The 15,204-nt window shown below is 33.5% G+C and overlaps 1 protein-coding gene across 3 annotated transcripts in view; it reads left to right on the top strand.

Moving 5' to 3' along the window:
• Positions 1 to 1,975: 1,975 nt before the first annotated feature.
• CNTN5 (contactin 5) overlaps positions 1,976 to 15,204 on the top strand; it is a gene marked incomplete at both ends in the record, with an annotated part of 738,975 nt that continues 725,746 nt past the window's right edge. For all 3 annotated transcript variants that reach the window (XM_081281778.1, XM_081281777.1, XM_081281776.1), the window contains one exon: positions 1,976 to 2,030. In XM_081281778.1, the coding sequence (XP_081137904.1) occupies positions 1,976 to 2,030 (55 nt within the window). The remainder of the gene's footprint in view (positions 2,031 to 15,204) is intronic.

Raw genomic sequence — 15,204 nt, 5'->3', positions numbered from 1 at the left:
TGCCTGAACCTGTTTCAAAGTTACCCTCTCCTCTGGTGGTGAGACCACCAGAAGGCCAATGACTGCCTTGCCATTTTATTGAAGAGCCTGCTGTACTATTCCCAGCTCCTGCCATCTTTAGGAATCAGCTCTTCTTTACATAGCTCTTTCTCTATGTAACACTTAAGGCATCCTGCTGGTGGCTCTTTGTGATGTTTCCCTTCTGTGTCTGTAGAATGCAGAGGAGCACACATGTATGTGGATTTTCTCTTCAACATTCCCAATGCATAGCACACAGCGCTCCAGGAGTACTTTTTGATGATAAATGTTTAAGACAACAGAGAATACTGAGACACTGATAATAGAGAAAGGAAGGACAATTTGGGGGGACATGGGAATGAGTAGAAGCTCATCAAACAAGTTCAAGTTTACTCAAAACTATATTACATTCACAGGACTCACATTCAAGGAAGGACAATTTTCTTATGAAATGAAAATTAACTTATTCAAATATGCTATTCTCATGAATTATAATTATAGTTCTAGCAAACTTCAAGTTTCTTCAGTTGCTGCATGGGATATGTTCATTTTATTTCATTTTTTTTTTCGTTTTTGGTAAAGAGCACTTTATAAATAATAAAAATGTTCTAAACTGTAAAAATTATCTATGAGGCCATTTTTTGTGCCTTAAATTGTATTTGTTTCTGATATTTATTCAGTACAAAATAAAAAAAAGCAGTGGAAAGTTTCTTTCTGATGAGAGGTAGTTAAAAATAAATCAGCCATTATTAACTTTTAACTTTCTTCTCTACTAGTGATCCATATCCATGAAATTAAAAAGACTACCAAGGCATATATTTTAAAATATCAATGAAATGGAACTAGCTTTATTCAGGGAGAAGAATTAACAAGAGACTCCCTATTTTAGTATAATTATATTAAATTGTTAAGTAAGTAAGGGGAAGAATGCTTGTCTATATTTTTAAGCTATTCCTTAAAGATAGACATAACCAGGACGCATAAGTCAATAAAGAAGGGTCACACCAAGAAAGCAGTTATTGTATAAAAATCATCAACCTACTGGGCAATTATTTCTCAATTGAGTCATCTTTGGCCAAGGTAATCACAGCTAGCACCCCAAAAATCTGAAACTGCCTGTATAGGACAGAAATTTCCAATATGTATTTGTCAAATTCTTACAGAAAGTTCAGTGTTAGAATTTTATATTCTTTTACACTTATTCTATCATTCAGGGAAAAAAGAAATTAAGGATATTAATGTGCTATACCGGTTATTGTTATAAAAATGGCATTAGACAAAGATATTAAATATTCATGAAAATCCTTATTTCCCTTAGGTTCTGGCTAGCAAAAGATGCTGAGAGAAATAACTCACCAAAGGAGGGAACTCTAACAAGTACAGATAATCACAGATAGTACAGAGTTATAAACAAAGGCAGTTGACATTAATAATTAAATGAGAAGTATTCCCTGTGGAGTTTACAGGCACAATGTGTAAAATCACTTGGCTAACTGACCATTAGTTATGTTCTAGAGCAGAGGAGCATATATTAATGTAACTGGTTCCTCTACCCTATTTTTCTAGTACAATAATTTGTCTAATGTAATAAATATGGCTATTATACATTCTCTGTGAGGAAAAATTATCCCCATTAGAACCTGATGTTTTTACTATCTGTAAGGGAATATCCTACATAAATAAATGTGATAGTGAGACTTTATCACTTCTCTGAAGTTTTTGTGCTGTGCATTAATTGAGTTGTAACAGAAACTATTTTATTGTGGTCAATGTTCAAGTGTATATTCATCTGACCTTTCCACTATGTCATTTATCATGTTAGGAGATTTTTGTGTTGTTGTGTCATTTATTTTCTCTGTTTTTGAAAGTTGTTATCTATTACAACAGGGCAATCTTTAATGAAGAAATATCAACACTGATAGATACGCTGGAGCACACAAGATTCCAGTGACCCAGGATGGCTTCCTTTTGGACATTAATTCTGTTTCTCTCAGTCACCGGGTGTCTTTCAGGTAAAAGGCCTGCCTAATTATTTAATTTTCTGAGTATCAATTAACAGAACTATATTCAAGATCTCACTTACAAAGTGTCCTCTGGTGTTTGTTAAAGTTTATATTAATTTTTATATCTTTCAGCAAGAGAAAAACCAAACAACCCTTAAATTTCTGTTAGCAGAACGAAAAGTCATATACAATTCAATATTATAAAAATATGGAATAACATCAAAATATATAATATAAAACAATATAAAAATTATAAATATTAATAACATAAGTATCTACTTCATTGATTTTTGTTTACAATCAAAGCCATTGTTGGCTTTCAGGAAACTTGGTTTTGTGTGCATATATGTACATATATATATTTATATTATATCAAATCATTATAAAAGTTACATTATAATAACTACAATGCTAAATTTCACCATATAAAAACAGAATAATGGCTTTACATTTATATGTATTATATATTTTTATATGTTAGATATTTATATATGTTATATAAAGACACACATATAAATATATATGATGTTATTTAAAAGAAACTGTACCAATGTATTTTTCTTTAGTGTCTCAGCTTCCCTAACATTGTTTTGTTCAGTATTATTGTTCTGCATCTTGGATATAAAGTGTGATCTTTTATTTGGCAAAAGTAGTTTATGAGCTGGTGTAGAGGCACACACCTCTAATCTCAGAGACTCAGGAAGCAGAGACAAGAGGATGTCAAGTTCAAGGTCACCCTCAGCAAGTTAGCAATGCCCTAAGCAAGTTACTGAGACCCTGTCTCAAAATGAAAATGGAAAAGGACTGGAGGGAGGTATAGTTCAGTGGTATAGTGGCCCTTGGTTCAATCCCCAGGAACTAAAATAAATAAATAAAATAAAAAATAAAAATAAAAGCAGTTTATATTCTTTGGAGTATGACAACAATTAAGATGGCAGAGTTTATTGTTTTTAATGTCAAGAAATTGAAATGTGGTAATAATTTAAATACTATGCACATAATAATTATAGCTTGATTTGATCTAACTCAGTGTCTTTATTAAAAATAAAATTTAAGTAACATATAATAAGGGGATCTGAAAATGTAATTATTTATAATTCTAGAATGAATGATTGCTTTTATTTTAAGGATATTTGTAATGTTTTAAGTATACTAAACTTAATTTTTAAAATAATAAGATATTTACTTTGATATATATAAGGTAATTCAGTACTCTGCAAATACTAAATATAAATATGCATATTAACATATGCATACATATAATAATGCATAGCATATATATGCATGAAAATGGGTATAATACAGACTATATGGCCATGTGAAGTACAGAGCATGCATTTTATAGATGACCACAAATAGCCTTAACATTTATATCTTGTTATATTACTATGCAATAAAAATTGACTATACTAAAATTTTTTGTTTGTTTGTTTCAAAGCATGAAACACATTCTCCTAACAACTTCAACTTTTCTGTATTGGGTGTTATTAAGAAAACTGCAGATTGTCTACAAAAAAGAACAGATAGCAGAACAAACCCAGATAGAATGTATTTTTAATTACTTTCAGAACCACTTGTACCATATTTTAGCATTCTAATTTTATAGCAGATATTCTTTGTCTTTCATAAAATGTTTACTATTTGTGAAATACTAACAATGTAAATTCAACTATATATATGATGTGTGGTTTTTTCCATGCCATCAAAGATAATCTTTAACTTGCTATCAGATTGTGCTCAAAAATCTTGTTTGAAACCTAACAGAATTTCTTTAAATACAGAGATGAATTTAACCTTTCATTCACAAATTGTGTATATGTTGTCTCATCTAAAACATGCATGAATATATCTAAATGCTTTAAAAGATAGGTAAAAGCCTCTTCCATCTTTTAATACTGATCCTTGAAAGGATTAGTTTTCAAGAAATTAAATAACTACAAAGTAACGCAGTAAATAATTATGAATGTATTGTATTAATTTTATAAGCTGAAGACAGTGCTTATAAAAAAATGGGTAAAGTAAATAAGAGATGTGAAAGACAAAATGTTGTTAGACAGATCTGTGGTGACGTAAAAAGGTGTGTAATTACAAAGACATTGAAAGTTAAATGAAAATTACAGTTCATCAACATTATGGTTACTTAAAAAATTAAATAAAGGAGTCTATGGATATTTTGTCCTATCTCAGGTTTTTTCCTTCTGCACAGTATTACTATCTGATGATATTTTTCTATTTCTCTCTCATCTTCTCAACGTCATTCTACATTTAAACTCATAAAGTATATGATGATGGGGATAGAAGTAGGGTTTTGAAATGAAATTAAAAATGCCCAGTTTTAACTTCAAAAACAGTCAATAGATTTTGTTTGTTTGGTTTTAGTTCTATGTTCATGCAATATTTTGTTTCACTTTCACTACTGTCCAGTATTTCTGTTTATAAATCTGAAATGCTAGATAAAGGGAAAGGTAATAATCTAAGTAACAGTCCTATTTTTTTTTCTCTCTTTTACTGGCCCAACACTATTTTCCCAAATAAACTCCCTCCAAGAAAGGCATTATATTGCGGTTGTGGAAAGAGAAGCAGACTCAGCCTGAAGTGGGGTCTGTAATTGCCAGGTTCCCAGCTCATGTGGCTACCCAGTTGTTATTCTTCCAGGGCGTAAACAAGACCATTAAAGATAGCAATAATTAGATTGATTTGAGGTAAGTGGTATTTCAAACATAATAAGTAAAGCAGAAAGATAAGAGGAAAACAAAGGAAATTTATAATTATTACATGGAATCTAATCTTTAGTTATCATACCTGCATTTAACATGGAGCAAATACATCAGTTATTTTTTAAACAGATTAATTTCAGCTCTTCTGTATACATCTGTGAAAATTAAAGTCTATTCAATGTGAAAGAATCAGTTTTCAAGAATGAAAACTGATCTTTATTCTTTTATTTTATCATATTATTCTGGAAGTAGAGGTCCTATTCTGCTCTCATTACTTGGTCAATACTTATATTTAATATTTACTTCACTGTTTAATAATTTAATATTTTATTTTTTGATTTTTTAAATCACTGCTTTAAGTTGTGAATATCACACTGTGGGTACCCAAGTCAGTGGATGGCTATTACAGAAATGAGGGTAAGAAAACTCTATGTCATGAGCACATTTTATGTGGTTGCTGCTGTTTGAATCAGAAAATTTGATTGAAGAGATATGAGAAAACTTAGAATTTACTTATGTTTCCTTTATTTATTCAGTTTCTTGTTTGCTTGCTTTTAATACTTGGGATTAAACCCAGGGGGCACTCAACTACTGAGCCACATTCCCAGTGCCCACCTTTTTAAAATTTTATTTAAAGACAAGATCTCACTGAGTTATTTAGGGACTCACCGAGTTGCTGAGGCTGGCTTTGAACTTTGATCCCCTTGCCTCAGCATCTCAAACCACTGGGATTACAGGCATGTACCAGGGTGCATTATTTATTCAGATTTTAAATGAATGGGATTTTTTTCTTTCTTTTTTAAATTTATTTCTTACATACATGACAATAATGGAGTGCATTACATTCATAATTATCCATTCACAGCACAATTTTTGTAACTCTGTATATAAAGTATGTTCACACCAAATTATGCCATTATAATGAGCTCTCTTATTTTTTGCATACAATTCTTAATACACCTTTATACCACTATTTATCATATCTCTGTTTGTATATAAGATATGTTGACACCAAATTCACATCTTCATAATGAATGGGTTATTTTAGGAGTGTTTAAGAAATATAAAAGAATTATTACAATCCTGTTTTTTAACTGGATGATGAGGATAATGAAGATTGGGCAACTTTCACAAAACTTACAACCTTATATTCAAAATAGATCCACAAGTAAAATAAGATACCACCACACACATCAAAATGACTACAATAACAACAAAAAATTAAGAATAGAAACAATGTCAAGTGCTTATAAGGATCTGGAGCAATAGGAACTCTCATTTATTGATAGTGAGAATGTAGAATGGTGTAGTCACTTTAAAAATGGCAATTTCTTACAGAGAGAAAGCTCAAATGATGAAGCAATTGAGTTCCTAGGCATTTATCTAACTCATTTGAACATAGTTACAATTATTATGTGTCAAACAAAAAAAATTCATGTCCAAACATAAACCTCTCTATAAATATTTATGGTAGTCTTATTAATAATAATTGAAAACTAGAAACATAGGTGTCCTTTAATAAATGACTGTATAAACCAACTGTGAAATCCAAATAATGGAGTACTGTTCAGTGATTTAAACAGTGATAAAAAAGAATGAATTATAAGTTGTATAAACACATGAATGATTCCTATGTGCATTGAAAGAAGTTACTCAGAATAGATTTCATACTATATGTTTCTATTTCTGTTACTTTTTGAAAAGGGAAAATCTACAGACAAGCAAGTCAGTGATTGCCAAAGGCTGGTTCAGGGGTGATGGGGTGAGTAAATGAAGCAAAGGGCATTTTTTTTTTTAAGATGGTGAAAGTACTCTGTATAAAACAGTAATGAAAAGGCATGATGTTATGCACTTATCAAAACCATATAGAACTTTCTATCATAGAGTGAACCTTAATGTGTGCAAATTAAATAGAAATAGTTTAGGAGATAAGAAGTACCCAAAACAGAACGTATGACAAATAATCAAACTATATTACCAATATATGAAGCAAGCTTGAATTAGGAGAATGTGGGGTAAAGGTGACCAGAGTAACTTTTGAAATGAGTTTGCAGACTAAGGGCAAAAGGTACTGTACTTAAGCATGGTACTCTGTTTTATAATATTGTTTAGCATTTCTGAAGCCAACCTAAATGCATACTAGATTTGAACAATTAAGCCAAGGGCTAGCAGATGGTAGAGGCCAGATTTCTGACTGTTGGAGTGGGTAGTTACATTTCAAGCAAAGGGTAAGGCTTAGAATCTTGCACATGGTGATGAATTGGGGTTGGAGACATTAGAATAAATTCATATTTTGCTCAAGATAGATGTAGATGCTTACATATAAAAGTCCAGTTGAGAAGGCTTAGAAGCAATGCATCCCAACAGAAACCAGCACACATGGTATTACAATCTTGCTTTCTTTTTTTTTTTTTTAAGAGAGAGAGAGAGAGAGAGAGAGAGAGAGAGAGAGAGAGAGAATTTTAATATTTATTTATTTTTTTTAGTTATCGGCAGACACAACATCTTTGTTGGTATGTGGTGCTGAGGATCGAACCCGGGCCGCACGCATGCCAGGCGAGCGCGCTACCCCTTGAGCCACATCCCCAGCCCTACAATCTTGCTTTCTAACACCCATTTTTGCCGAAAGGAGCCAGGGCTCTTCAATAAATGATGATTCTAGGACTGGGATAGAAAACAAATAAATCATAAAATATTATCCTGTAGTGCCAGGAAATAAGGAAGTGCTAAAACAAACTAGCAAATTTAAAGAATATAAGAAGCTTAGTGTTGCCAATATGATATAAGAAACAAAGCAAAAAGTTCCCATTAGCCAAAACTTGAACAATTTGGGCAGCAAAATAAATTAAAAAAAAAGAATTAGGTTATAATTTAAATAATAAAAAATACCCACAAGTTCATAATTATGAAAATAAAAGATTGAATAAATAAATGAATTGGGAGAACAGACAAATCTTCATGTAGATGAATTTCAAATAATTTATGTAGACACTTCCTCGTTGAAGAGGTTGTGGAATATTCTCCCCTTAAGAAGGAATTTCACAGATTAACTTGCCAAAGTACTTTTCAAAGTGTACAGAATAGAAAAGAGGCTAAAAAGACTAAATTTCTCATGGGTGAGCCTGGTCATCAGTGCCTCAGCCAGAGACGATCAAAGTCAAGTTTAGTTGGGATATCATTTGATAAAATTTACACTTGATAAAATGAAATGAGAATGACGCCTCATTCCTGTGGTTTTTCTTCCCCAAATCCATAATCCCAGACAAACCATGAGAAAAAATATGATGAGAAAAATTCCAACTAAGGGGCATTGTAAAACACCTGATTAGTATTCTTTAAAGCTTACAATGTCATTGAAAATAAAGAAAGTTGGAAAAACCATCACAGAAAAAAACATTAGGAAAGATGACAACTAAATATAAGGTGGTATCCTGGATAGGATTCCATTACAGAAAAAAGAACACTAAATTAATACTAGGGAAATCTGAGTGAAATGAGAACATTGGTGATGGGGCTCAGGACACTCCACCCCAAAGTATGTCTGCAGGAGATCATAATATGCCACCCCCAAATATATCTTTTGGCATCTTAAAATATTTTGAGTTGGTTATTTTGAGAAATTGCAGACACAGGAGTACTTCTGCAAAGTTGCTTTATTGTAAGACAAATTTACATCTATAAAGGAAACACATCCATTCGTGAGAGGTTTGACAGGGTAAGATTGGATGGTCTTATCAGGGTTCACACTGCTGGTGAGTGAGTGACTCCTTGTTAGCAAATGTGAGAAACAGAAAGTCTGGTAGCCATTTTAATTATAACCCTTCCCTTTGCCCACCTTTTGTTTTTTTTTTTTTTTTTTTTGAGATCAAGGATTGAACCCAGGGGTACTTAACCACTAAGGTTCATCCCAGTCCTTCTTACATTTTACTTAGAGACAGGGTCTTGCTAAGTTGCTTAGGAGTTTGCTAAGTTACTAAGGCTGATTTTGAACTATTGATCCTGACGCAGCCTTGTATTTTAGTTGTGTACCAGGCCCCAATTTTAAATTATCCAATCACATAGATTCTAACCCCAAGTTCCTCTAATCAGGGCAAAGGGCAGCACTACCTTAGGGATACAAGCAGGCAAAATGCACAGGTGCGCTTTGCTAATCTGGTTCTGTAGCATGCCCTTCTGTCAGAAGTAAACCTTGCCTTGCTAGCTCACTTTCGAGAAATTGTTTGATTTCTTTCCACACATGGGTATTTATAACAGGGAAGAGCCTTAGGAGTATGCTAGTCTCATCTCCAACCATCCAGCAGACTAACTTGGGGTCTTTTAGGTGATTGTGCTTGCAGGTTCCCAGGTACAGCAGAAAAAAAGTGTAAACCCCAATCTGCAAGCACTTTTGAAGCCTGTTTTATGTTTGCCCCTGTATTATTGGTCAAAGCAAATCCCATGGGCCAAAGCCTGAATCAAGGAGTAGAAAAGTAAGTTCAAATTCTCGAAAAGAGTAGTTCCAAATCTCATTGCAAAGAATGTACATATAGCAATAAAAAATGTTTATTTGCAGTTCCTCACATACATATATATTTCTGTGTTATGGCTTGGATGTGAGTTATCCCCCAAAAGCTCACATGTACAAGAAGGTTCATAAGAGAAATGATTAGGTTGTGATTGCCTTAATCCAATCGGTGGTTAATCCCCTGGTAGGGATTAATTTAGAAGTAATTGAAATCTTAGGGTATGGTTGGAGGAGGTGGAACTTGGGGGCATGGCTTCAGGGTATATGTATGTATCTGGTGAGGGGAGTCTCTCTCTCTCTGCTTTCTGATCATCACGTGAGCTGCTTCCCTCCATTACACTCTTCTGTCATGATGTTGTGGCCTCACCTTGAGCCCCGAGAAATGGGGCCTGCTGTCTGTGGACTGAGACATCTGAAACCGTGAGCCCCCAAATAAACTTTTCTCCTCTAAAGTTGTTCCCATTGGGTCCTTTAGTCACAGAAGCAAAAAGCTGACTAAAACATTCTGTGATTGTTTCATCTGTAAATAGTAACAATTCTAACTATTCTTAGTAAACAGTAAAGAATGAATATTTCTCTGCATTCTTATTTCAGGCATATTAGCAAATAGAAAATTGTGACATAACCTTATTAGGTGAGCTTACAAATGCTTTTAAAATCAGTAAATTTATTTTCATCAATCAAAATTAACTTCAATAAAAGCTAAGCTTTTAGATTCATTATATGAAACCATTTGGAGGGAATCATAATTACTATTGACAATTTATGAATATGTACATGGGGGCTCAATACATTTTAATTTTTACTCTGTAAAAAGTCATATTGTTGCTATATTTCAAAATTATACTTTAAGAATACTTCTCTAAGTATGTGAAGAGGTAACAATTGGAAGGAGACAATTTAACCACACTTTATATATTTTGAATTTAAAATCAAATTTCCTGACATATAGCTCTTTACAAATTGCTTTTTACTCAGTGTCCATAGTCAAAGGAACAACATCAAAAAATAAAATGTTTAAATTGACCTAGTCTTTTATGCAGAATACCCCATGTAATAGGTTTTTCAATCATCATAGTCCTTTGGTCTGTGGCTATCAATTATGATTTCTTTAGAATAGTTTAACAATTGGAGGATATCTTAATAGTATTTAGTATTTATTATAAGTAGGTTCTTTTCTGTGAAATGTAAATTGGTCCTTATTGGTGAAGCGTGAAAACATACACATCTGTGTACTTATACACAGTAGTCGGGGTTGGTAATAATAACAGCATTGCCTTTAACAGGAGCAGCTTTATGAGAGTAAAGAACAGTCAGAGGTGTTTTTGATTTGTTAGCATGCACAAAGATTAGCAGTTCCATCTCTTTTCCTATTATTATGTTTTGTGTCTCCATAAGTTTGCTTAATGTCACATGATTTTTTGTTACTTTTACATTTTTTTTAGCACATGCTTAATTAAACTCTGAACCATAGGTAAGAATCTAGATGGACTCACAGAGAAAAGCAGTGAATAGCCCATTAAATGGGAATCCCAGAGAAGTGTTTTGCATACATGCGATGAAGTCACTGAGATGTGTCTGACTGCTTTTTTTTTTTTTTTTTTTTTTTTTGAGAATGGGTACCAGAGATTGAACCCAAGGCCACTTGACTACTGAGTAAGATCGCCAGCCTTCTTAATATTTTATGTTGAGACAGGGTCTTGATAAATTGCTTAGGGCCTCAATATATATCTGAGGCTTGCTTTCAACTTTTGATCCTCCTGCTTCAGCCTCCCAAGCCTGTGGGTGACAGGCGTGTGCCACTGCATCTGGCTCTGACTGCTGCTGCTGCTGCTGCTTTTTTTTTTTTTTTATTTTACTTAGGGTTTTTTTTGTTGTTATATATGATAGTAGAATGCTTTTTGACATATTATATATACATGAAGTACAATCTCCTGTTCTTTTGGTTGTGCAGGCTATGCAATTACATTGGTCGTGTATTCATATATGATTCTAGCAAAATAATGTTGCTTCATTCTTCTATCTTTTCTATTCCTATTCCCCCTCCTTTCCCTTCATTCCCCACTATTGTCTAATCCAAAGTATTTCTATTCTTCCCTTACCTCCCTCCATACTTAAAGTGAATTAGCATCTACATATCAGAGAGAATATTTGGTCTTTGGATTATTGTGATTGGCTAATTTCACTTAGCATGACATTCTCCAGTTCCATGCATTTACTGGCAAATACCCTAATTTAATTTATCTTTATGGCTGAGTAATATTCCATTGTCTATGCATATCACATTTTCTTTATCCATTCCTCTGTTGAAGGGCACCTAGGCTTGTTCCATAGTTTAACTATTGTGAATTCAACTACTATAAACATTATGTGGCAGTGTCTTTTGGGTATATACTGAGGGGTGGAATAGCTGGATCAAATGGTGGTTCCATTCCAAGTTTTTTTAGGAATATCCATATTGTTTTCCAGAATGGTTGTACCAATTTGCAATCCCACCAGCAATGAATGAGTATATTTTTTAAAATATATTTTTTAGTTGTTGATAGTCCTTTATTTTTTATTTATTTATATGCCCTGCTGAGAATTGAACCCAATGCCTCACACATGCCAGGCAAGTTCACTACCACTGAGTCCCAGCCCCAAGTGTGCTTTTGCCCCACATCCTCACCAACATGTATTGTTAGTTGTATTCTTCATGATTGCCATTTTGACAGGAGTTAGATGGAACCTCAGTGTAGTTTTGACTTGCATTTTTCTAATTGCCAGAGATTTTGAACATTTTTTCATATATGTGTTGACCAACTGTATTTCTTCTGTGAAGTGCCTGTTCAGTCCATTTGCCCATTTATTGATTGGGATATTTGGTTTTATGGTGCTAAATTTTTGACTTCTTTATATATCCTAGAGATGAATGCTCTATCTGAGGTGCAGGTGGCAAAGATTTTCTCCCATTCTGTAGGCTTTCTGTTCAAAATCTTGATTTCCTCTGCTGTGAAGATTTTTAGTTTGATGCCATCCCATTTGTTGATTCTTGCTTTTACTTCTTGTGCTTTAGGAGTCTTGTTAAGGAATTCCATTCCTAAGCCAACATAATGTATATTTGAGCCTATATTTTCTTCTTTTAGGTGCAGGGTCGCTGGTCTAATGCCTGGGTCTTTGATCCACTTTGAGTTGAATTTTGTGCTGGGTGAGAGGGGTTTAATTGTATTTTGTTACATAGGTTTTCCAGTTTTTCTAGCATCATTTGTTGAAGAGGCTATCTTTTCTCCATTGTATGTTTGTGGTGCCTTTGTCTAGTATTAGATAACTGTATTTAAGTGGGTTTGTCTCTGTGTCTTCTATTTTGTACCCTTGGTCTAATGTCTGTTTTGGTGCCAACATCATGCAATTTTTGTTACTGAAGCTCTGTGGTATAATTTATGGTCTGGTATTGTAATGCCCCTGCTTCACTTTTCTTGGTAATGACTGCTTTGGCTATTCTGGGTCTCTTATTTTTCCAAATGAATTTCATGACTGCTCTTTCTGTTTCTATGAAGAATGTCATGGGAATTTTAATAGGAAATGCATTAAATATGGACAGCACTTTTTGGTAGTATGGACATTTTGATAATATTAATTCTGCCTATCCAAGAACATGGGGATCTTTCATATTCTAAGGTCTTCTTCAATTTCTTTCTTTAGAGCTCTGCAGTTATTATTTTAGAGTTCTTTCACCTCTTTTGTTAGATTAATTTACAAATTTTTATTTTGTTTTATTGAAGCTATTGTGAATGAATTAGTTTTCCTAATTTCTCTTTTAGTGGATTCATCACTGATATATAGGAAAGCATTTGATGTATGGCTATTAATTTTATATCGTGCTACTTTACTGAATTCATTTATGAGTTTTAGAAATTTTCTGGTAGAGTTTTTGGATCTTCTAAACAGAATTATGCCATCAGAAAACAGGGATACTTTGAGTTCTTCTCATATTTGTATCCCTTTAATTTCTTTCGTCTGCCAATCTCCGGCTAGAGGTATAAGGATGAAGTTGAATAGAAGTGGTGAAAAAGGAAATCCTTGTCTTGTTCCAATATTTAGAGGGAAATGCTTTCAGTTTTTCTACATATAAAATGTTGTTGGCCTTGGCATTAGCTGAGTTTTTATAGTGTTAAGGTATGTTCCTAATATCCCTAGTTTTTCTACTTTTTTGTACATGAATGGGTGTTGTATGCTATCAAATGCTTTTTCTTCATGTATTGAGATAATCATGTGATTCTTGTTTTTAAGTCTATTAATGTGATGAATAGTGTTTATTGATTTCTCTGTGTTGAACTAAACTTGATAGTGGTACACTATCTTTTTAATATGTTTTTATATGTGATTTGCCAGTCATTTTTAAATTTATTTATTCTAATTTATTATACAAGACAGCAGAATGCATTTAAATTCATAGTATACATATAGACCACAATATTTCATTTATCTGGTTGTACACAAAGTAGAGTCACATCATTTGTGTCTTCATATATGTACTTAGAATAATGATGTCCATCTCATTCCACTCTTTTCTACCCCTACACCCACTCCTTTCCCCTCCCTTCCCTTTGCCATATCCAGTTTCTCCATTCCTCACATGCTTCCTCCTACCATCATTATGGATAAGCATACACATATCAGAGAAAACATTTGGCCTTTGGTTTTGGGGGTTGTCTTACTTCACATAGCATGATTCTCCAACTCCTTCCATTTACCTATTCTCTTTTATGCTGAGTAATTTTCTACTGTGTATATAGACCACAGTTTCTTTATTCATTCATCTATTGAAGGACATCCATATTTGTTCCACAATTTAGCTATTGTGAATTGGGCTGCTATAAGCATTGATGTGGGTGTGTCACTGTAGTATGCTGTTTTGAAGGCCTTTGGGTATAAACGGTGGGATAGTTGGGTCAAATGGTTCTTCCATTCCAAGTTTTCTAAGGAATCTCCATACTGCTTTTCAGATTGGTTGCACCAATTAGCAGTTCTACCAGCAATATATAAGTGTCTTTTTCCCCACATCCTTGCCAACACTTATTGTTGTCTATATTCTAAATAGCTGCCATTCTGAGTGGAGTGAGATGAAATCTTAGAGCTGTTTTGATTTGCATTTCTCTAATTGCTAAAGATATTGAACTTTTTTTCATGTATTTGTTGATCAATTGTATATCATCTTCTGAGAAGTATATATTCAGTCCCTTAGCCCATTTATTGTTTGGGTTATTTGATTTGTTTTTTTTGTCTGTGTTAAGTTTTTTCACGTTCTTTGTATATCCTAGAGATTAGTGCTCTATCTGATGTGCATGTGGTAAAATTTCCCCCCATTTCTGTAGGCTCTCTCTTCACCTCACAGATTTTTTTTTAATTTTTAATATTTATTTTTAGTTCTCGGCGGACACATCTTTGTTTGTATGTGGTGCTGAGAATCGAACCCGGGCCGCACGCATGCCAGGCGATCGCGCTACCGCTTGAGCCACATCCCCAGCCCCCACAGATTTTTTTTCTTTTGCTGAGAAGAAGCTTTTCAGTTTCAATCCATCCCATTTATTTATTCTTGATTTTATTTCTTATGCTATAGGAGTCTCATTAAGGAGGTTGGGTCCTTTCCAAAGAGATGAAGATTTTGGCCTACTTTTTCTTCTATTAAGCACAGGGTCTCTGGTCTAATTCCTAGGTCCATAATCCACTTTGAGTTGAGTTTTGTGCATGGTGAGAAATAGGGGGCTTAATTTCATTTTGCTGCAAATGTATTTCCAGTTTTCCCAGCACCTTTTGTTCAAGAGGCTATCTTTTCTCCAAATATATATTTTTGGCATCTTTGTCTAGCATGCAATAACTGTATTTACATTAGTTTGTCTCTGTGTCCTCTATTCTATTCCATTGGTCTTCAAGTTTATTTTGCTGCCAATACAATGTCATTTTTGTTGGTATTGCTCTGCAG

This window comes from Spermophilus citellus (assembly GCF_964194105.1).
Source record: "Spermophilus citellus genome assembly, chromosome: 2".
Taxonomy (NCBI): domain Eukaryota; kingdom Metazoa; phylum Chordata; class Mammalia; order Rodentia; family Sciuridae; genus Spermophilus; species Spermophilus citellus.
The sequence above is the reverse complement of the archived record's forward strand: the minus strand, read 5'-3'. Positions and strand labels throughout refer to the sequence as shown.